The sequence below is a fragment of the Sturnira hondurensis genome, unplaced genomic scaffold (genome assembly GCF_014824575.4).
Source record: "Sturnira hondurensis isolate 20B ecotype Veracruz unplaced genomic scaffold, ASM1482457v3 Scaffold0020119, whole genome shotgun sequence".
NCBI classification, from domain to species: domain Eukaryota; kingdom Metazoa; phylum Chordata; class Mammalia; order Chiroptera; family Phyllostomidae; genus Sturnira; species Sturnira hondurensis.
This window is the reverse complement of record NW_028092750.1, coordinates 2,087,963-2,110,592: the sequence shown is the minus strand read 5'-3', so window position 1 is coordinate 2,110,592 and position 22,630 is coordinate 2,087,963. Positions and strand designations below refer to the sequence as shown.

The 22,630-nt window shown below is 56.8% G+C and overlaps 2 protein-coding genes across 4 annotated transcripts in view; both read left to right on the top strand.

Annotated features, from left to right (window-relative positions):
- Positions 1–4,689: 4,689 nt before the first annotated feature.
- Positions 4,690–7,359, top strand: SFTPC (surfactant protein C). The gene is made up of 6 exons (XM_037028833.1): positions 4,690–4,751; positions 5,459–5,617; positions 5,965–6,087; positions 6,346–6,456; positions 6,839–6,986; positions 7,182–7,359. Exons 1-5 carry the CDS (start codon positions 4,710–4,712, stop codon positions 6,974–6,976), a joined length of 573 nt encoding a protein of 190 aa, XP_036884728.1. The 5' UTR covers positions 4,690–4,709; the 3' UTR covers positions 6,977–6,986; positions 7,182–7,359.
- A 762-nt stretch (positions 7,360–8,121) lies between these two features.
- BMP1 (bone morphogenetic protein 1) overlaps positions 8,122–22,630 on the top strand; it is a 39,757-nt gene continuing 25,248 nt past the window's right edge. For 2 of the 3 annotated variants that reach the window (XR_005063989.1, XM_037028612.1), the window contains exons 1-8: positions 8,122–8,475; positions 15,959–16,077; positions 18,545–18,713; positions 18,838–18,955; positions 19,261–19,439; positions 20,098–20,203; positions 21,706–21,830; positions 22,347–22,462. Coding sequence is in view for 2 of the 3 variants with exons in the window: in XM_037028612.1 (XP_036884507.1) it covers positions 8,322–8,475; positions 15,959–16,077; positions 18,545–18,713; positions 18,838–18,955; positions 19,261–19,439; positions 20,098–20,203; positions 21,706–21,830; positions 22,347–22,462 (1,086 nt within the window). In the remaining variant the exon portion in view is untranslated. Of the gene's footprint in view, positions 8,476–15,958; positions 16,078–18,544; positions 18,714–18,837; positions 18,956–19,223; positions 19,440–20,097; positions 20,204–21,705; positions 21,831–22,346; positions 22,463–22,630 lie in introns of those variants that run through there. The other variant, XM_037028613.1, reaches the window with a different exon arrangement.

Here is a 22,630-nt window from a genome sequence, read left to right as displayed (position 1 = left end):
GGAGTCCCAGGAGGAGAAAGCGGCAGAGCAGGCATTTAAACCCATCCTGCCCAACTGCCCAGGCCACTCGCAGTCACCCCTGCACCTGGCTTCTCCAGGGTGGTCCAGGCAGCCCCAGGCCCTGAGCAGCCTCCAGGGACTGTTTGAGGTCAAAACAATTTTCCTACTAACGTTAAGACATTGTTTGCCCTTTTCACGTTCATGTTCTCACAGAGTGCCCTGGAATTTTCCAGGGGCTGCAGCTGAGTCTTCTATTCAGCCAGAAATGAAAGAAATTTGTAAAAATGTAAACCAGTGACACTTCTCTCTATTTTTTCTTGCTTTATAAAGTAGTTAATTCCATTAAACTGTATGTTATGTTATAATACATAATGGATTTATTATTGTCATTTTAATTTAATGTATTGATATTTAAAAACTTCTCAGTAAATACCAATATGCTCAAGATTATATTAATACATACAACCCACAGAAACAAAAGTTCTCTGGGGTCCTCAATACTTTCCAAGGGTGTTAAGGGACCCTGAAACCCAGCAGTGTGAGAGCGGCTGCTCTTTACCATGTTGCCTCTGGGGAGGGGTGCAGTGGCCATGGGGATGACTGTCCCAAGAGCCCCGGTACAAGATGGGGGCAAGCCTGGAGGTCCACTGGCGGGGCTCTCTGTCCTGTGCTGTTCCCACATGGGTCCCAGAAACCCGGACCACTGTGGGTGAGATGCTTCCTTGCCGTCCCCAGCCTCTGCCAGCAGGGGATTCTCTGGTCTGAGCTCAGTCCGTGCCAGGGGTGCCCTTTGATGCCCACTTGTCACTGCTTGTCCCGCTGCCCAGGCTACCCTCCCACTCCAGCTTGTGGGAAGACAAGCAGTGGAGGGGGGGAGGGTGGCCGGAGCAGCTGGGCAACCGTCCCCGCTCGTCCCTGGCACAGCTCTGCCCAGGACACAAAGAGCAGAGTGAATCCTGTCCCACTCCTTCAGCTGAGGGGCTAGAAGGAGGGAGAAGGGGACACACACAGAAGCAGTGGCTACCATGGGGCTCTCCACTGTCAGGGTTCTTGGAGGCATTGACCCAGACAGACAGGGGGGCTGGGTCCTGCTCCTAGCCGGAGAGGAGAGGTGCCCTGGGAGGCGAAGGTAATGACAATCCTGACGATCAGATTTTCACATCGAGATGTCATCCTATCCTCACAAGAGCTTGGGGGGTGGGGGCAGGACAGGCAGTGCCAGTCCCATGTTACAGATGAAACTTCAAAAGCCTAGAAAGGCAGAATGTCTCATTCAGGGCCCCAGAGTCAGCCGGTGATGCGCTGAGACCTTCACGTACTGAATGAACGAACCATTGACCCCTTGCGAGGAACCCCTCACGTTGGGCCATGACAGTCCCCCTCACGTTGGCTGATGACAGCCTTATCATTGACTACAATCACTTGTCGGCTGTGTGCACACTCCTTGCCCTGCAGCAGGTACACAGAAGCCTCGAGAATGCTCGATCCAAGGGAGGGCCACACAGCTGACAGCAAGGTTGGGGAGACAAAAGCACCCACGGAGCTGATGAAAATGACAGCGCATGCTAAGTGGCAGGTGAGTGTGCAGCCGGAAGCCTGGGAGATTTTGGAGGAGGAATGAGGCCCCATGGGCTGGGTGGTGAGGTCACAGAATGGGCATCCTTAGTTTTTGCTCGGCCTTTTAGGGTAGGTGGTACTCCAAGAGTTGGAAAGGCTTTGAGGGTGGGCTTTCCAAGAAGGAGAAATGGCCTAAGTAAAGGCCAAAAGAGGAGAAGGCCACAGCCAGAGGGCCGGGGTGTGGGACACCGGGACAGCTATACCTGTCCCTCCCACCTCCCTTCTCCAAGGCTCCCCAGACCTCTATCAGTTTGGCTCCAGCCTCTGAATGTCCCTCATGAAGCTGGAAGGCATCATTCCTTTCCAACCTCCCAACAGGCAAAAACAGGTAAAAAAAAGAACTACAGGCTTATGGGAACGAGAGCCTGAGGGCAGCCTGCAGGGGGGACTGGAGACCGAAGAGCAGCAGCTTCTCTCCAAGAAGGAGCCCGTCTCCCTTCACCCAGTCAGGACGGCGAGCCCTAAGGCAGCACCTGCTCCGAGCAAGCCTGCAGCTGGACAGGGTGGCCCCCAGAGATGCCACAGGGACCCCGAGATTCTTGTAGTTATCCTTGGCTCTTCTGCTGGTCCGCTGCCCACCTGGCATAGGCCCAGAACGGGTGAGTCAGCCCATCAATCCCAGTGTTGCCAGGACAACTGGGGGTGGCAGCAGGGGCCCTGGGGGTGGGCAGGGGTGGGCACTGCAGGCGGCTGTCTCCCGCATCTGGCACCTGCACCAAGCTGAGGCTGCACACAGCTGAGGGGATCCGTCCCCTCCTCTCCCCCACTCCCTCCTCCTCTCTCACTCCTAGGACACTTGCTGCTAAGGCTTAGGCAAATATTTAAAGGGGCAGTTGGAGGGTGAGGAGGGTGGTGGGAGCAAACATTTCCTTCCTTCTCTCTTCCTCCCACCCCAGCTCCTCAGGGGCTTTCAGCTCAGATGCCATGCTATTGTGCAACCTGGAGGCTGAAGGCTCTCCAGGGGTAGAGGGGGCCTTTGTGGGGACAGGGGAACCTCGTGATTAAAGGGCTGGGCCAACAGTGTGAGGGAGCCCCCAGGCAACAGGAATTGAGGTGAAGCATTGGAGTTACATTATAAGGAAGAGAAGGGAGTGAGACCAAGAGAAGAGCAAGGTGCGGGTCTCTGACTTATGCTCAGGAAAATTTAGAGACGAAGGTGCCTGAGAGTGTGCTCCTGTCCCCGCAAGCAGAGGGGAACCTGAGGGAAAGGGTGCTGCCATTAGCAGGCTTGGTTTAGCACTATTAAGCCACAGAGATGGCTTTGGGGGAAGAGCAGGAGGAGATAGAGGGGAGAAGAGGCACATAGAGTGGATCCTGTTTGGGGGAGAGCTGTTCTCAGAGTGGATTTAGGGTCAGAGGGCATAAAGGAGAAGTGAAGGGAGGAGGGTGAAGGAAGCAACAGGTGAGCTGGGGATTCCAGGGCAAGGAGGTTGGGAGCCCTCAGTCCCCACATCCAGCTCCATGCAAGGCTGTCTGGGCAAGAGGAAGAAGTGTCAGGCATGGAATCTGTTATTAAGAGCTTTCAGCCTGCCTTGGCTGGTGTAGCTCAGTGGATTGAGTGCGGGCCTGCGAACCAGATGATCGCAGTTCGATTCCCAGTCAGGGCACATGCCTGGGTTGCAGGCCAGTTCCCAGCAGGGGACTCATGAGAGGCAACCATACATTGATGTTTCTCTCCCTCTCTCCTTCCCTTCCCCTCTAAAGATAAATAAATAAAATCTTTAAAAAAAAAGAGCTTTCAGCCTGATCTTTGAGTCGTTCACCACTCACTTGAAACAGGAGACCCCACAAAATCATGCAAATCAAGAAGCTCAAATCTTCACATTTACTTTTAAAATGCTCATGATGCTGCTCACGCCATCATGGGCATGAACATCCAAAAGCCACCAAGGATCAGAAGGGTGTCAGTTGACAGGGGCAATGTGTGCCTTTCCGTCCTCACAGTGGAGGAGTTGGAAGGTGTGCCAAGGCCCAACAGTGGGGCTGGACACGGGGGGGAGTGGCCCAAACAGAGCGCTGAGTTTGTGCTGCACACACTTACACGTGCAGAGTGATGCCAAACCGAAGGGTTTAGGCGTAGCTTCTCTGCTCATGGAGCACAGCCAGGGGAAGGAAGCTCCCGAGATGGGGTACAGCCCACAGAGCAGACAGACCCCCACGAGAGCTCCCCCGCCACACAGAGCTGATTCTTCCAGAAAAAGAGCAGATTGTCCCTGAACCAGAAGAGGAGATCGCCCAGAAAAACAACAACAGCAACAACAAACATCCCAGAAGAAACTGAAGAACCAAAGCTTATAGCCCACAAATAAACTCAGCATAAAATAAATGGAAATTAAATCAAAGCAGAGGGGGAAAAGCCTTCAGCTTTCCAACTACCTCTTAGCAAACATGAAAAACCTCACAATAGTAAGAATTGGTGACCAGAGGGGACTGGATTTTTAGCATTCCCAAAAGCAGGGCTGGGGGCAAGTCTGAGGTCAGGACAGAAGTGTGGGAGATGGAGAGGCAGGTAGGGTGCTTGAAGCGAAAACTGCTGCTCCCAGAGAGCTTAGGGACCATTGAGGAACCCCCACACCGATGCCTTCAGCAATGCCCACCCTGGGTCCCCAGTACTATCTTCTTCTTTCCCCTTCCTGGAGCTCACCCCTATGTTTGGGGGACATGCTGCGGGGAGATGTGATGGACTCCCCACTAGGTCCAACTCTTGGCTTCCTGAGAGGTTTGGCCTGGCAGAAGAACAAGAAAAGCCACAGGACTGCAGGGACAGGTGCCAGCAAGAAGAGCAGGCACGCCAGGAAGATACAGTGACAAGAGGCACAGATTGCCCAAGGGCAACTTCGCTCAGCTCACCCAGCTTTGCCCTTGCTTGGGCCAAGAGGATTCATGTGCCAGGGCCAAGGGCCCTTAGGTGCTCTTGCAGCTGGCTTATCAGGGCCTTGGTTCCTGAGGGCCAGGAACAAACAGGCTTCAAAGCCTAGGGCTTGGCTGAGAGATGGGGGCCAAGTCCTTCACCTCTGTCCCCTCTGCCTACTGGCATATATAAGACCCTAGGCACACTTGGGAGTTGAGGAGGGGAAGTTGCCTACAGCAAGATGGATGTGGGCAGCAAAGAGGTCTTAATGGAGAGCCCGCCGGTGAGTGTGATGTGTGTGTACCCACGCTCATGGGTGGTGGGCCCTGCCTCCTCCAGCCGGTTTCCTCATCCAAATGCATCAGCCGACCCACCTAGACTGCTCTGAGTGAGGGCAGGGACATCAACCACTAAGACAGAGTCCCCTGGGGAGACAGAAGTGGCCACCAATGATTTCAGTATGAGGGGTTGAGGGCCACCGCAGAGATCGGCAGAAAGAGCAGAGGAGGGCACTGAGGAGGGAGCCATTACCTGGGAGGTCACAGGAAGCTCCACAGAGAAAACAACATTGACATTGGAACTGACTCCAGAAGGGGAATTAGGAGCTTCCCAGTGGAGGAGGAAGGCACCGCGGGAAGAGGGGTGGTAGGTGCAAAGGCATGGAGACATGACAGAGCATGAATTATTTGGGGTACAGAGAGGGACTGGGCATGGCTGGGGAGCCGGGGGTCTGGAGGAAACAGCAGGAGGTATGACTGGAGAAACAGGCTCTTCTGGGTCTCTCCAAGCTAGACCTTGCTTCTAACCATCTATGAATATGTTGGAATCCAGGGCATCTCTTCCAGGAAGCCTTCTCTGATCTCTTTATCCCTCCTCGGCACGTCCATAACATTGGTGGCATTGGTTGCCCAGCCCAGGAAGGGTGTGCAGGGAGGAGAGGGGGCATCCTCATGACTTTACTCCTGTCTCCTCCCTGTCCCACTACATCAGGACTACTCAGCAGCCCCACGGGGCCGGTTCGGCATCCCCTGCTGCCCTGTGCACCTCAAACGCCTTCTCATCGTGGTTGTGGTAGTGGTCCTTGTCGTCGTGGTGATTGTAGGGGCCCTGCTTATGGGTCTTCACATGAGCCAAAAACACACTGAGATGGTGAGCAGGCCTGGGATGGGGTGGGCGGCCGGTACTGGACATGTTAGAGAGACTGGCTGGGAGTGTCGGGTAGATAGAAAACTGCCCAAGAAGAATGAAAGGAGGGGGCCAGGGGCACCTCATGGAAGGACAGAGGCAGGGACAGGGTGGCAAACCTGGCCCGGGCTTTTCCACCAGGCCCCTGCCCTGCCCGACCTCGGCCAGCCTGGTCCCTCCAGCCTTTGGTTCCATCAGCCTCTCTGAGCTCTAAGGGAAGAAGGAGTTGCGTTTGAGTACAGAAGATGGAGTGTGAGCGTGGGCACCAAAGTGGGGAAAGCAATGACAGGCAGCACTGTGCCCTCCCCCAGGTCCTAGAGATGAGCATTGCAGGGCCGGAAACCCAGCAACGTGTGGCCCTGAGTGAGCGAGCAGGCACCACCGCCACCTTCCCCATTGGCTCCATCGGCATCGCAGTGTACGACTACCAGCGGGTGAGTATGCCTGAACCCTTGACCTAGGGCCTGGGGGACCAATGACAAGATGCTCCTAGACCCAGTGGGCTGTGCCACTTCGTACACATCCATCTCGCCTCATCCCCCAGCCCTCCTGCCTCCCGCAGATGTGCCTGCACCCCAGCTTCCAATATGACTCCCACCTGTGCCCAACCTAGAGGGAGATGGCCCAGGATGAGGGTTAGAGAGTGAGGGAGGCAGGGCCTTCCTGAATGAGCCTGGGGTCCCTGTGCCCAGCTCCTGATTGCCTACAAGCCGGCCGCGGGAACCTGCTGCTACATGGTGAAGATGGCTCCGGACCGCATCCCCAACCTGGAGGCTCTCACTAGAAAGCTGCAGAACCTCCAGGTGGGTGTGAGGGTGAGGAGTGGGGTGTCTCCTTCCCAGGGTCAACCTCTGGGGGGAGCATTTGAGAGCGTGGCTATTTGTCACCTGTAAAGCACTGCTCCTGACAGGTGGCCAGGTAAGTGCCCCTCTCTAGACTCCCCTGTACCACACCTACCCTACCTATTCCCCAGCACTGCCTCAGCATGCCCCTCCCCCCACCAAGCTGCTGGCCTCAGCCGAACTCACAACCACCTGGGGGCTTCTGACCTCAGTACAGCCTCTCTCAACTGGCAAGGAAATCGAGGCTCAGAGAGATTTCCTGACACTTCTGAGGCCCTACATTAAGGACTGTGAGTGAGACAGTAACTCAGTTCCCAGGCTCCAGACGAGGTGCTCTTTTCAGGTCAAGCCTGCAGCACCCCCCTCTAAGCTGGGCCAGGAGGAGGATCGTGATACCCGTTCAGTGTCCTCCAGGAGCCTGGACTTCCTGGGCCCCGCTCTGAGCACCCTATGTGGCGAAGTGCCCCTCTACTACATCTAGGACCCCTCAGGTGAGCAGGTGTAACCACCAGGGCACCAGTGCCCAGGAGGACCTGGGCCACCTTGCTCTGTCAGCTGGCCTGGCCTAGGGGGATCCTCTGAGGCTAGTCACCTAGGGAGATTAGGGGAGGGAAGGTCTGCAGACATATCCCGCCACCCCCAGTTCCTCTCCCTCACAGAATAAACAGTGTTTCTTTCCTTCACAGAGCCAGCGGAAGCCTAAAAGGGACAGAAGGCTCCGTGTGCAAAGGGTCTTTGACAAACAAGCAGGGAGCTGCGCCTGCGACCCCAGAGGCACTAGCCCTGGGGAATGGGAGAGGTGGGGAGAGGTGGGAGCCAGCAGAGAGGTGGCTCCTAGGGGACAGGGGGGGCCTTATCACAAAACAATAAAGCAGCCCGATTGAAAAACAAAAGGTGTCCCTCTTCCCTCCGCCCAAACCCCCTCGGGTCCTGCTCTTGGCGGGGGTGAGCTAGGGGAAGGGCAGGGCATTGGGGAGCAAAGGGGGCTTTCCCATTCCCTCTGTCCCAGGGTGCCGGGGGAAAGGGGGCCTGGGAGCGATCCATGGGCTTTAAGCGCCCCCCAGTGGCGTCTCCCGAGGGAGGGAGAGAGAGAGAACTCTAGGACAGGGACCGAGCTGGGAGAGAGCGAGGGCCGAGAAAGGAAGAGACCTAGAGACGCAAGCTGAGAAGCGAAGGCAGACACTTAGGGACAGAGCGAGGAAGAGGCGGCGCGAGCGACCTGACGACGTGTCCCGCACCAAGGGGAGCTCGGGCGGGGCGCGCACAGAAGAGGCGCCGCTAGAGGGCGGCTGGCCCGGGCGGCATCCCTGGGCGCGCACCCCTTCCCGGCCCGCGTCCCCTGTCCCGAGCCCCGGCCGCTCAAGCCTCTTCCCAGTGCGGGCCGGGTGTTCGCCTTCCCCGCCCCGGCTGGCGCGCGGCCGGGGCCGGCCGATCTCCATCCCGACCCCGAGGGGGCTGAGCTCCCGGAGAAAACCCGCCCCCCTGCGAGCTCATTTCCCTAAAAGGGGGGGAGGGCGAAGGACGGAGGGAGGGAGAGAAGGAAGGAGAAAAAGAAGGGAAGGGAGCGAGTGGAGAGACTGGAGGGGGAGCGGGCCGGGAGCGGGCGGCCGAGGGGCGGGGGACAGGAAGGAGGGCGGCGGGCGCAGGGAAGGAGAGAGGTGGGGAGCGCGGGGGGAGCGGCTGGCGGGGAGGAGCGCCGCCCCCTCGCCTTCGGCGCTCCGCTTCCCCTGGCCCGCTCCCGCGTCCGGGCGCGACCCGCCGCCGCCGCCGCCGCCGTAGCCGCTGCCAGCGCGCCCGCCGCCGCCCGCGCGCTCGCCGCCGCCAGCATGCCCGGCGTGGCCCGCCTGCCGTTGCCGCTGCTGCTAGGGCTGCTGCTGCTCCCGCGCCCCGGGCGCCCGCTAGACTTGGCCGACTACACCTACGACCTGGGCGAGGAGGACGACTCGGAGCCCCTCAACTACAAAGACCCCTGCAAGGCGGGTAGGCACCCCCCTCCCCGCGGCCTGCGGGGCGCGAGGGCCGGCGCGGGCCGATCGGGCCGGAGGCGCGAGCGGCCGGGGTTCGGGTGGGGGAGGATGGTCCGGTGTGGGAAGCCGGGAGCTGCCTGGTTGGCAATGCTGTGGGGAACAAAAGAAGGAGGGAAAGAGGGAGGGGAAGTTTGGGGGACTTTCAGGACTGAACTTTTGCGCTGCTTGTGGAAGCCTCTGCCTCCTGTTTTCTCAGAGGGTTCCTGGGGGTCAGCCCCCTGGGTCCCGAGAGAGACCTGCGGCCGAGGAGGCTTTTCCTCCTGCAGGAGACTTTTCTGGCCGAACTCCCGTGAGAGAGGGAGGAAGGGAGAGACAGAGAGAGCATGAGCCTTTCCCTTCTCCCAGTGCCTGGTTCCAGGACACTGGTGTTTTCCAGCCTATTTGGGCTGCCCGGGTCTGCACATCTGTCTCCTGGGTCGCGGGTGGCCTGCATCTCCAAGGAGCAGGTCTCCGGAGGACCCCACCCACCCAAGTGGAAGGAAAAAGTTTTTCGAGGCGTCCTCTGAGATCATGCTCCCTAAGTGTCTCGTGGTCCGCGCCAGTGCAGTGGCTTTCTAGGACGGAGGAGACAGCTGTCAGTCATAGAAGCCAGCACAGGAGGGGGACACACCTCTGCCCTTGTGGGCCAGGGGCTCCTACCACCGAGTTGGGGGAAAAGGAGGACGAACAGAGAACTCAGGTGCTGTGTATGGGCTCCCTCGGTCCACAGACACTGGAGGGTTATTAGCAGAGGTCAAGGCCTTGGGGTGCATGTGTGTGTTCTTTGTCCATGAAGACCCCGTGTAACCTCTTCCCTCCTGCTAGGCCCAGAGGGGTCTTGCCCCTGCACTGACCAGATGGCCTAGTGCTCTGACTGTTTGCTTGATCCAATGACCCTGAACAGGCGGCCCGGGACAAGAGAACACACAGGGCAAAAGATAGCAGAGCCGTTCCTCAACTTCCTGCCTCTGACTTCAGCCTGTCCCCAGATAGCCAGGGCTAGAGCCAGAGGCAGTGGCACAGCCCCTGGGGTCCTAGAAGTGCTTGTGTGTGGTACATAGCATTGCGGGGGGGGGGGGGCAGGCTGCTAGAACCGTGACCCCAGGGAACCCCTCTTTGGGTGGATGGATCACAGCAAACTGCAGAATTGGGATCCCCTTCCTGTGGGAGGAGGAGAAACCAAACCCCTCTGCCCCTCTTTCTCCACCCCTGCTGGGCTGTGGCTAAACCTCGGAGTTAGCTGTCATCGCTCTCACCGGGCTTGGGGTGGGTGTGAGGCTAGATGGACCGAGCATGGGCGTTGGAGGCCATCAGCCCCAGACCCACAAGTCATTAGCTGTACCACCTTGGGGGTGTTAACTAGCGTCTGTGAACTTCGCTTTTCTCACCTGTAAAGTGGAACTGATAATACACCTTTCCATTGAGTTGGCTAAATGTGAGAACATGTGTACAATACTTAGGAGAATTTAACACACACTAAATAAATAATAAATGATCACCAAATAAATGTTAGCTGTCTACTCCCTGACTTCTGTTCCTCACACTCTCACTTCGTGTTTTCTGAGAGCACAGACTCAGGTTCGGGAGAAGAGAGTGTCTCCCTCACCCTGTCTTCCTGTCACTTATTCACTCAGCTGACCTGTATGTGTCCGGCCCTGAGCCTGGTGTTGTGGGAGATACAGAGAAATGTAATCATGGCTCCTGCCCTGGGGGAGCTTACAGTCCAGGAGGGGATAACACATGGGGGAGTAACCAACAGCACAAACCTTGGAGGGAAGGGCCCCAGAGGCTGAAGGGAGCAATAGGGATCATCGCAGGCTAGGAAAGTTTGAGGGGCTTCATGGAGGAGGCAGGCTGGGTCAAGGCCTTAAAGAATGCTAGGAAGCCAATCTGATGTATTTCACTTCTATGGAAGTTGGAGTGATTTTTCAAAGCAGCGGGAGGCTTTATCCCCAGTCTCAGATTTCATGTTAGGGTGGGGCTGGCTGACTTGGAACTTCAAACAAGGGTTCTGGAGAAAGCTCTCCACCAGGGTGAAGTGAGGCTGGTGGGGAGCTAGGCCAGGCCTGGGGGTGGCTGAGAGAGTCCGAGAGCCTGATAAGGCCAAGATTCAGGGTCAGACCAGGCCTCCCTCCTGGGTGTGACTGGGGCAGCCCTGCCTCACTCTGCCCTAACTCCTCAAGACCCCACAGCCACATCCTCAAGCCTCAAGTCCCCAGGCTCTTGTCTCTGTTTCTCCTCCCAGGCCTGCCCTGCGCCCCCTCTGGTCCCTGGCCTCCAGGTGTTGTAGGGAATGATGGCTGGTGTGCCTGGCCTTTCAGGCCTCCGTTTACTATGCTTTGCAGATACTGCGTTTTTTCCAAATTGAAAGTTTGTGACAACCCTGTGTCAAGCAAGGCTGTCAGTGCCGTTTTTCCAACAGACTCAGGTGATGGTTAGCATTTTTTAGTATTAAAGTATTTTAATTAAGATATATACATTATTTAGACACAGTATTGCACACTTTATAGACGACAGTGTAATGTAAACATAACTGTTACAGGCACTGGGAAACCAAAAAATTCATGGGACCCCCACTCTCTCGGTCGTCTGGACCAGACCTGAAGTATCTCCCAGGTCTGCGTGTACTGTACCTCCTCTGGATGCACCTGCTTACGAGCCTCCGCTCACTTGACCCTATGCAGCTCCTCTTTCTCCTCCTCCTCCTTGCACACCGAGGACCAAGAATGAAAGCCCTATCAACTCCCCTGGTTTACCTGTGCTCTCTCAGGATAGCCAGGCCACTTCCTTTGAGGTGCCTTTTTGGTATTACTGTCAGAATTACAGTTACAGTGGCAGCAAGGGCAACATTCAGACCCTTGATATGCTGGAGAGGTTCCTGGCCATCCTGGGCGAGGCTGGAGCAATGGGCAGGGTGCCCAGCTGCTGTGTGTGTGTGTGTGTGTGTGTGTGTGTGTGTGTGTGTGTGCTGGGAGCGGTGCATGGAGCCCTGCCCCCTCTCTCTCCCCCTTGCCCAGGGAGATTGCAAGTCCTGATTTCTTGCATGCTAGTTGCCAAACCATCAAGAGGGTCCTTCCCCCAGCTCTGCGTGGCTGCCCTGATGATTGGCAGTGACCCTGAGGGCTCTGGGAGAGACTTGGAGGCAGGAATTGAGACCAGTTCCCATATGCTGAGACGCTGTGGGACGACGGCTCCCCAGCCATTGAGGACCTCTCTTCGGCTTCACGGGCAGCTCCGAGGCCTGCTTTGGGGGGTGAAGTGGGCCAGGAGCTCACAGCCCTCATCACCAGCCTCACCGCAGGAACCTTGAGGCCCAGGCTTGGATTTCAAGAGACCTCCAGGGAATAGTTTCCAAGCTCAAGATTCGAGAAGCAGGCCTTTCTTTCACCAGACCACATTCCCCCTCCAGACGCTCTGAGTGAGTCACCTACCCACTTATGCCCCTGCTCCCTGAGTCACCTTCTCTTTTAAGGTGCCCCAAGAGGAAAAGACAATCTCCTTGGGCTCCAGATGGAGAGGACCAAGGGAACTCCCCAGGAAGCAGGGACTCTCAGACATTCTAGTTTCTTCAGAGGTTTGGCGAGGAGAGGGAGTAGAATGGGTTAGTCCTCAGGCCACTAGGGACCTCCTAAGGACATCCAGAGGAAAAGACAAGTTATCCACCTGTATCTGTAGCCAAAAGCAGGTCTGCCCGGCCGCCTGCCGATACGGAAGTCAATACTGGAGAGGCAGGCGCTGATATAAAGGCAAGTGGTTTATTTTCAGGTGCCGGCCACCTGGAAGATGAGGACTCACGTCTCAAAGTCCATCTCCTGGGGAGATAGGGGGCCCTCGTCTCAAAGCCCATCTCCCCCTCTCAGTGGAGGTGGAGGTTTTTAGAAGGAGGGAGAGGGGAGCAGAACAAAGAGATCAAGGGAGGGGGTTGAGATGTTCTCTACGTGCAGATGAGCATGGTCCATTCTGATAACACCAGTGGCGGTCCCAGTATGTGTCATCCTGGTTTGTCATGCTGGCCCCATGGTTGAAGGTCAGCAAGTCTCCCAGAGCTGGGATGCCCGAAAGCCTGAGTCCATATCTTTTCAAGTTAGTTCCTGGGATTCTTGCACACACATGCTGCTCATCTACAAGCTCCGTATTAGTCAGAGTCAGCACTCACAGAAACAAGGTCAGAAGACTGGTGGGTGGTTTACAGTTTCCCACCATTACAGTGTTCTGCTGTTGCGTATCTGTCCATCCTCCCTGCCCCTCCCCCGACTGTTTCTAAAGGCGCCCTTCTCCTTTGGGGGCCTGGCCTACGAAATGGGGTATGCACATACAGTTATTTGTGTGTATGAAAATACTAGGGCTTAGGCAGGGAAGTAATTTGAGTGTGTTTTTGCACATTTGTGGTTGTGCCCTTGCTTTAGGGCAGGCAGGTCTCTTCAACTGTCTGCATGTGTGCCCATACTCAATTAAGTACATACAGACATTTGTGGGACCTTGAACCTGTCCTGCCCCAGCCAGAAGCTTGCGTTTTGGTGATGGGACCTGCATATACGGGGCACATGTGGCGTTGGGGTTTCCTCACACCAGACAGCTCCTCTCCCTGTGCCCAGAGGAGGTGTCTTGCTGTGCGCCAGGGGAGGACACTGAACTCAAGAGGCCCACCCAAAGGGTGGGCACACGCCGACCTGTGGGCTCTTTCCTCTCCTAGGCCTGGGACCTGGCCCTGAGTGCTCCTGGCTGGTTTACAGCCAGAAAACAAAGCTAAAACTTGATTCCATGTTGAAAGTAACTACTACCCTGACCTGACCCCAGGGCCTTTCCCACATAAGGAAGGGAGCCTTGACTCTGCAGCATCCAGCTTTCCTGGAGGCCCCAGGGTGAATCCGATGGGCAGGGCCTTCAGGCCCAGCTGGGGCGTAAGGCTCTCCTGCCCACCTCCTCTCCCCCCACCCCCAGAGTTCCCACGCATTCTTCAGTCATGACATCCCCACCACAGGGCGCCGGCTCGCAGATGAACTCTGCAGCCAGCCTTCCACTGGCCCTGCCCTCCACAGTGCCCTGGTCCCACTGGCCAGCACCATTCTTGCCTGGAATTCGAGGTTCTGCTTCCAAGCACTCTGGGGCGTCACTCGGTCCGGAAGCCGCTGTGGGGAACCAGTGCGCCCTCAAAAGTTGACAGCTTGAAAGGAAGGCCATGAGGAGTCTCTATGACTTTTCAGCTAGAAGTCGGCAAGTCCGGGTTCAAGGACAGATCTGTCTGACTCCAAAGACCTTGCCCTTTGCTTCTGTGTCCAAAGGGGTGTCTCAGTGTCCAGCCACGTGTGTAATGGTGCTGTCCGTGGGTGTGGGTGCGTGAGCCTGGACGTGCAGCGTCTGCGCAAAGGTAGGGTGGTGCTTGCGTGGTCCGTGAGTGCCTGAGTGAGGGTTGGCACATAGTCAACCCCCCACGCCCCCTTGGGTGTCCCTGCCATCCCGTACCCTTGCTAAGCCCACTTTTCTTGGCATGTCACCTGAGAAGCGTCTTCTGTTACTGTCCCGTTGGTTGCCGAGACCAGGCCACTGAAGGGTGATGTTTTCAGTAAGAGAATCTCTTTCATGTGGTAGAAGAGGTGTTGGGCCATTTACTGGCCCATGCGTGACCTTCAGTGAGTCATTTCCCCCCTTAGGCCCGAGTATTCTCATCTCTGAAGTCAGGGAGGTGGGCTGGGATCTAGCCACCGTGTTCTGTCTGCAGGAGTTTGTAATGGCAAATGCAAACGTGCTGTAGGCAAAGGCATGGGTGCAGTATGGCATAATCGGCATATCCTGGGTGGCCAGGATTAGATGAATTCCTTAGCGTGGAAGTACTTGGTCGACTAGAAGACACCACGTAAGTTTTAACAGATGTTTACACAAGGCATCACTACTGTTGCTATCATCAGCTTAGTGCATTTGGGTCTCATAGCTGCTGTGTGTGTGTGTGTGTGTAGGACTGTCCGAGACTGTGTGTTCTTGGGTGGATGTGTGTGTCTGAGTGTCTGTTTTTCTGTGTATGTGTTTACAGTATGACTTCTACAGCAGTAATGAACTTGAGTGCAGGCAGCACTGGACTGTGAGCCAGGAGACCTGAGTGTGAATCCAGCCTGTCGAGTGCCTAGCGGCATGGTCTTGGCTAAGTCATTGCCCTTCTGGGCCTCAGTTTCTGCATCTGTGAAAGGGACAGTGGGCCTAGGTCACTGCTGGAATGACTCCCACATCCAGTGGATCCCATGAAGAGCAAGTATGTGTGAGCACGTGTCCGCAGGCCCAAAGACTATCACTGTGACACGGCACTCGGGCAAGTGCTGTCCCGTGCCTCTGCCTTGGTGCGGGCACTGCTCACACGTGCAGGGATGTTTCTGTGACTTTGCAGAGCTCTGTTTGATGGCATGGGTGTGGATGTCACCCTATGTCTGTCCCCCTGGGTCTGATTTTGTGTGTGTGTGTGTGTGTCCACCCAGCTGGCCGGCTGCGCAGGAGGAACCTGTATGTGTGCAAGGCCTCAAGGTTAAAACAACTTGTGTCGTGCTGCCCACCAGGCCTGTGAAGCCCAGGATGAGAAGCAGATGTTGCCGGGGTGGAGCTGTAGGAAGCTGCTCTCGCTCCTCCTCCCACACCCCCAACCCTCCGGCCCTGCATGAGGCTCACACCAAGCTCCTTCCAGAGCACACAGCTCTGCGGCCTCTGTTTCCTCTTGCTCCCGACTTCTCAAAGAAGCAGATGGCCCATCTCTCCAGAAACCTCTCCCCCAGCTTCAGAAATCAAAACTGCCTCTGGGGCTCTTTTCCCTCCATCCTTTCTTCCTCCGAGGGGACCCTGACCCTTCGCATGGGAGTCCCTTGAGCACCGCTAAACCTTTTCCTCCCAGCTGTTCCGTCATGTGTTCTGGTTTCCTGAAGTTCCTGTCTCTTCCGCTTTTTATTCCTGGCCTCCCTGCGTTATTACTGCAACGGCACTTGTGGAGTGAGTACACATGCTCAGCACCGTGCCAAGGTTATGGGCCCATGAAGCGGACACGTTGTCATCTGACCTGTTTTCTTCGTAGCATCCATCACTGTCAGGAATTCTTGAGTTTGGTGTTTGTTTGCTTGTGTGTTGTGGGAGGACAGCTCCACACGAGCAGGGACCCCATCTGTTTTTTCCAATCACTGCGGTGGCACCTGGCCCACAGTGGGTGCTTTCTGAGTATTTGCTGAAGAACGGGAGAATAAATCACATGATGGTGTCTTCGTGGAGCTAGTGGTCTGGTCGAGGCTGGGCGTCAGCTGTGCCAGGATGCCAACTGAAAAGGAAGAGTGAGTCTCGGAGAGACCCCCAGAGTTGGCCCCGCTGCCCTCCTCCCTCCTGGCTAGGAGTGAAGCTGCAGTGGCCGCTGGGTCTGTGCCCCCGGGTCTGTGGCTGTCAGTGCTGGGTGGGAGGACTAACTCAGCCCCTGGCCCTTCTCTTCTCTCCAGCTGCCTTCCTCGGGGACATCGCCCTGGACGAGGAGGATCTGAGGGCCTTCCAGGTGCAGCGGGCCTCGGATTTCAGACAGCGCGCAATCCGCAGGTCTTCCATCCGAGCTGCAGGTGCACTGGGTACGGACAGGCCCTCCAGTGTCCCCAGAATGGGTCCTAGAATTGGAGAAACGGGCCCTCCAGGCTTCCTGGGATAGAGGCCATGAGCTTGAACCCACTGTAAGGGCTTGTCCTCCCTTAGGATGTCTTTGTCCCTTCCCCAGAGGAGCCGCAAGTGTGGACATTGCTGGGGACTAAGAACCACCATTCTTTTTGCTCATGGTTTGCCACGAACTTTCAAACGCATTATCTAACTAGACTGTCCCCAGCCGCCTTCAAAGGTAGGTGTCAGGACAATTCCCACTTTACAGACACAGACACTGAGGTTCACAGAGGTCATGGGACTTGCTCAGAATCATAAAGCCAGTCAGTGGTGGAGCTGTGACAAGAACCAAGCTCTCACTCCAAATCTGGGGCTCTTCCTTCATCACCATAATCCCTCCTGGCTTTTTCTTTTGCTCCCACTTTGCAAGCTTTTCTATATCCTTCAAGGACCACCTTAAGAGCTTCTCTGGTGAAAACTTCCCTGACAGCTCCCCAGACATGGCCACCTCCATCTTCTGTGCTCTCTCGGCCTTGCGCTTACGCTGCTAGCATCTCACCCCTTGCACCTCATCGCAGCAGTGCGTGTGTGTGCCTGTCTCCCCAGCTGGACTCGAAGCTCTTCCAGGTCAGGGGTGGGTTCTTCTTCTCTCTGGAGGTGGTCCAAGCACTTGCGCTTGTGAATGGACGGGAAGAACAAGGCCTGGGAAAGCTCCAGCCTCCTCTCTGCCCTGCAGTGTGGTCCAGCCCACGGGTAGGTCTCCATTGCTTAAGGGCGCAGGCGCTCACTCCGGGCCTGTTCTGGGCATGCTTTGGCGGCACCGGGCAGTTGTCTTGCCCATCATGAGGGAGGACTTTGGCACGGGCTGCCCATGGAGTGAAAGTCAAACTACCCCAGGGGGCAGCTGGCACTGAGGGTGCCCTGGGACCTGGTAACCAGCAGGGCTCACTAGGCCTCAGCGGGCATTAGCAGATGTGGTCCAAGGGGAGGGCAGCGTGGTGGAGCTGGACCCCAGGGCTGCCGCTAACCCACCAAGGGACCCTGGGCTGCTCTTTGGCTTTAGTTTCATCATCTGTCAAAGGTGGATGGTGACACTCACCCAGTTTCTCCCAGAGAGCTACTGTGTCCAATGAAAGCGTGTATTCGGGAACACTTAAAGAAGATACCAATTTCTGTGTGCGCCCCCAGCACGAAATCTTATTTGATGAGGAGGGGGTGTTTCCCAGTCTCGGGTCCCACAGTCCTAGGGGACATGCGCACCATCTTTCTCTTGTCTGTTCAGCAAACCGCCCCCCCCCCCCGCCACCCCTTCATGATAGCTATGAAGGGAGCTACCGAGTAACCTTGGTCTCCATGAAGTCCCCAGGACTCTGACTTAGCCAGCATCGTACCACTACTCCCCAGAGAAAGGCGGTTACGTGTCTGCCAGCCTCATCACAAAATGGTTGTAACTCCTCAGTTCGCAGCCCTGTCTTACGTGTGTTTCTGTCGATAGACAGCTTTGTAATAGGCAGTAGATTTATGGACGCTGAACTCACGGCCGACGGCGCGGTGACTCGTGCCTTAGTGAAGCTTACCTCGTGTGTATTTTCTCCGTAAGGCACATCCCAGCCTTCTTACACGTATGAACGCTGGGCAGCACTTCACTGCAGGACAGGGGAAGTGGAGCAGGGGGCTCATTTTAAGTAGCAAAATCACCAACAGAAAAAGCGCGACAGTGCAGAGAACATGGCGCTAAGTAGACTGAAAAACGCGATGCTTTTACAGCCTCGCAGGGGAGTGCGCACGGGGGACTCCTGTCTCCCACTGCTCACGCGTGTCAGCGTGTGGCCACCAGGGCTGAGGGAGCTAAGGAGGTACAAGGGAAGCCACGTTGAGGCTGGTTTTCGTATCTCCTAACTTGTTTTGTTACTAGCTGTGTACCCATCTCATTTCCTCCATCACCTAGTGGATTACAAACTCTCTCGTGACAAGGTCAGAGTCTCGGTCATAGCTGAGTCTCCCTAAGAATCTAATGCAGTGCTTCACTCTTACTAGACTCTCAGTTACATATTTTTTAGTGATCTTAAATGCCTGTGAAAACCAAGTAACTAAAAAAAGGGCAGTGTGTAATAAATATTTAACCCTAGAGTTGGAAATAAAATGAAAACACTGAACCTCGATCTAGGAGATAAAGAAGAACTATTATTCATAAAAGTAAGTTTAGATGTGGTCTAAATGGTGGCTACCTCTCTACCGTTAAACTCAGTTTTAAGTTAAATTTGAAATAAAGCTGTTTCATTGACACTTTAAAAAAGAAAGAGTTAAGGGGGTACTGCTTTGGGGTTACAAATGAGTTGTAATGAGTGGGTAAATATGAATCCCCCCAAATGAAAATTGATCATAATTGTTTTCCTCTCTTTCCTTCATTCACCTGCTGCCAATGACTTAGTCTTTTGATTCCAGGAAACTCCTCTGTCTCCACCTGCCAACGCGCCAGTGGGCAGCCTCAGAGGAGAAGCCCGGGGAGGTGGAGAAGCAGGACCCGGAGCCGGCGGGCAGCGACGTCCAGACCTGAGCGTGTGTGGCCTGATGGGGTCATCCCCTTTGTCATTGGGGGAAACTTCACAGGTGAGCCCTGCTGTGCCCGGTGGTATGAGTGGTACCTTCTGCCTATCAGGCAGGGACTCTTGATCAGTGGGGGGAGGCAGGCCCCCCTGGACAGTGCAACAGCCTGGCCTCCTCGTCCTGGCAGGCAGCCAGAGGGCAGTCTTCAGGCAAGCTATGAGGCACTGGGAGAAGCATACCTGTGTCACCTTCCTGGAGCGCACTGATGAGGACAGCTACATTGTATTCACCTATCGACCCTGCGGGTGAGCAGGGGCCCCTGGGCACTGAACCCCCGGCCATGGCCCCAACCCTGTTCTGCCCTGGGCACTCCAGCTGCCCCGTCTGGGCACAGCCCTGTGTCATCTGTTCCCTCTTGCCATGAAACATCTCCCCAGGAACTGCACCTGCCCCCATGTGGCTGTCACCCCCAGCACACAGCTCCAGGTTCCCCACTCAGGCCCCTCCCCTGCCCCTCCAGTCCCCGCCCCCCTGGCAGCCTAGCCCGGCCCCTGAGTGGATGCACTCCCCCAGCTCGGGACCGCCCCCCTGAGCTGGCCCCGCCCTCCAGGTGCTGCTCCTACGTGGGTCGCCGTGGTGGGGGCCCGCAGGCCATCTCCATCGGCAAGAACTGCGATAAGTTTGGCATAGTGGTCCATGAGCTGGGTCACGTCATTGGCTTCTGGCATGAGCACACGCGGCCGGACCGGGACCGCCATGTCTCCATCATGCGAGAGAACATCCAGCCAGGTATGCACTTTGCTTGGTAGGTGGAGTGGGGTCCGGTGCTGTGGCTCCTGGGCCAACACCCTCTCCAGGGCCCCTGCTGGGGTGGCAACTGCTCGGTTGAGCCATCACCTATGGTCAACCCAGCATGGAGGCCCAGCCCTGCCCAGGGCCACGGTTGGTCCAGACCCCGCCACCCCCCAAGGTCCAGGTCCTAGAAGTGAGGACTCAGAGCAACTAAAACCCAGCTGGTCTTCAGGATGGGTTTGGGAAGGGGTCAGCCCATCGTCCCATGCTGCCTCAGCCTTTCTCTTCACTTTAACCCAGTTTTCTGCTCTGTGACTATTCTGTTCTCTAAGGGTTTTTCTCTCTCCTTTCTCCTAGCTACACTTCCCTCCCTCCCTTCCTGTTTCCTCTCTGTCTTCCAGGCCTCCTCCACTGTTCACTGCTTTTGTGTTGGGGTGGTTCAAGAAACGGGCACTTCCTTCCCATGCTCCCCTGGGCCTTCCCTGCAGCAGGTCCTCCGTCACCCCTCCCCTCTGCCAGACACTCTTCTAAAGGCCTGACCCTCCCCCAGGCTTCCCTTGGCTGCTCCCCTGACCTTCAGGTTAGGGGGGCACCTCTCAAGTACAGGGAAGATCCTGTTTCCCACCCCCCACACCCTTTTCCTGGTCTTCCGCAGGGCAGGAGTATAACTTCTTGAAGATGGAGGTCCAAGAAGTGGAGTCTCTAGGGGAGACCTACGATTTTGACAGCATCATGCACTATGCCCGGAACACGTTCTCCAGGTGAGAGGTGGTCCTGCCCCTGCCAGGATGCCCAGCTCTGCCTGCTGTGGGCCTTCCACTTTGCACCAGGCTTCCCTGCTGGGTAGTCAGCAAGGACAGGAGAGGGTCTCGAGCAGCCACCGCCCCCACCCCATGCAGGGGACCCACGGGTGCTGCCCGTCTTGCTGTCCTGTTGTACCATGGGCCCGTGGCAGGGCCGAGACTCAGAAAGCCTAGGTTCTTCACTAGAGATGTGTGTGCTGAGGGCACCGTGGGGCTGACACCCAGCTGCTCTGTCAGTGGCCCTGCACCGAGGTCCTGGCACGGTCTCTGCCCGAAGGACTGAGCGTACCCCTCCTCTGAAAACCACAGGGGGGTTTTGAACGTATTTGAACGTATTTGAAGTGGGACATATTTTTCTAATTGGGAGCACCCTCATCTGAACTGTCTGCCTTTTTCATAATTGGCCAATTTGCACAGAGACCAGCTCCTGCCCTGGACCAGCCCCTCACCACCTCACAAGCACATACACACCTACTCTTTATCCCGGGCCCAGGCTCCCAAAGTCAGAGCTGGAACCGGAGGCAATAAGCCAGGCTTCCCCGCCCCAGCTCCCCACCAGCCTGGTGTGGCAGCCAGTTCTTGCCCTCCTCGAGCTTTTCCCTGCCTCAGGCCTTTCTCAGGCCTTTCCCAGCCCTGGCTCTCTCTTCTCTTTCTGCCTCCTGAGCTGCCCCAGACAGCGGCCCTGCCCCCCCCCCCCACAGTCCTGCTTCTAGGCCCACTGCTCTGTCTCCAGACCTGAGGGACAGAGACCAAAGAAGGACGGTGAGGTCATCCTGCCCCCACGCCCCAGCCCCCCTCCCACATTTCCCACCACACCCCTCCCCACCCCCTGCAGAGTCCCACCCAGCTGGTGTGAGTCAGGGGCCCTGGGGAGGTGGAGAGCTGCCTGCTTCCCCTCCTCCCAGATGGCACCACCCAGGCTTTCAAAGGCAGGAACTGGGAGGACAGGAGACACTGATGGACTGGGAGCTGGTGGGGCTGTCCCCAGGGTCTGGCCTGGCCATGGTGGAACCTGTCCTTTGGCCTTGTCAGAAGCAGCTGTGCCAACAGGGTGCCAGGGTGCTTTGGTGCCAGGTCATCCTGGGACAAGTATAGCCAGGGCTGAATCAGCCCAGGGGCTGCAGAAGCAGGGGCCGGGTGGGGCTAGAGACACGTCCAAAGGCCTCCTGGTGCTAGGAGTCAGGGCCAGACTGAGCTGGGCACCAGTGGGTCCCCAGGGCATCGAGTTCCCGACCTCCCAAAGTGTTCCTGGGGCACCCCCAGCCTCTGGTGGTGTGGCTGCCACGGAGCAGGGTGGCTGCTGGTCAGTGGGCAGTTAATGACATGGTGAGACGTCTCCACCCGTCCCCGACCCTGCTAAGGAATGTCTGGGCTCTGGCAGGGTCGTGACCTTGGGTGCACACAAGCACACTGCCCCCCTTCCATCAGATTCTCACCCAGGTCCGATTTGTCCTCCTCAGGGGCATCTTCCTGGACACCATTGTTCCCAAGTACGAGGTGAATGGCGTGAAACCTCCCATTGGCCAGAGGACTCGGCTCAGCAAGGGTGACATTGCCCAGGCCCGCAAGCTCTACAAGTGCCCAGGTCAGAGCAGGGAGGGGCAGGCCAGGGAGGAATGGAGGCCAGGGCTGGCCCTCGGCAGGCAGAGGCCAGGACCCAGGACCCAGAAAGGGCCCCAGGGAGGGCCAGTGTTCAAGTTATGGACCAAATGGGCTGGGATCAGGTGGTGAGCCCCCCCACCTTCTGAGGATCTGGGTGAGTGAGTGGCACCAGGAACAGGAAGTAAGGGGAGCAGAGCAGTTCTCAGGGAAGGAGGAGGAGTGAGGCCCACCAAAGAGCCTGACCTTAGCTCAGGATCCTAGTTGCCTTGACAACAGGGCATCCTGCAGCACTAGGCGGGGAGGTAGGATGGTGTGAGCTTGTATCTGAGGAGAAGTGGGTGGATCTTAAAGAGACAGGACCACCCGAGACTACCCACCCCCCTCTCCTGAGCCATTTTCCTCTCCCGCAAGAATGCCAGGGCTCAGGGTAGGGAAGTCAGAAGTTTGGGGGGATTGGCCTCCTGCAGCCAGCCCCCCAGTCATTCCGTTTCCTTGACAGCCTGCGGAGAAACCCTGCAAGACAGCACAGGCAACTTCTCCTCTCCTGAGTACCCCAATGGCTACTCTGCTCACATGCACTGCGTATGGCGCATCTCCGTCACACCTGGGGAGAAGGTAACTGAGCATCCCCTCCTCTGCCAGGACCGCACATAGGCAGTGTGTCTGTGAGTGACCTGCCTGGGGACAGAGTGACGAGCACCACAGTGAGGAGGGGCCTCCTCAGTGGTCTAAATGGAGGCTAACTCGCAAACGGCATGCACTGTGCGCCAGGCATGTTTCTAA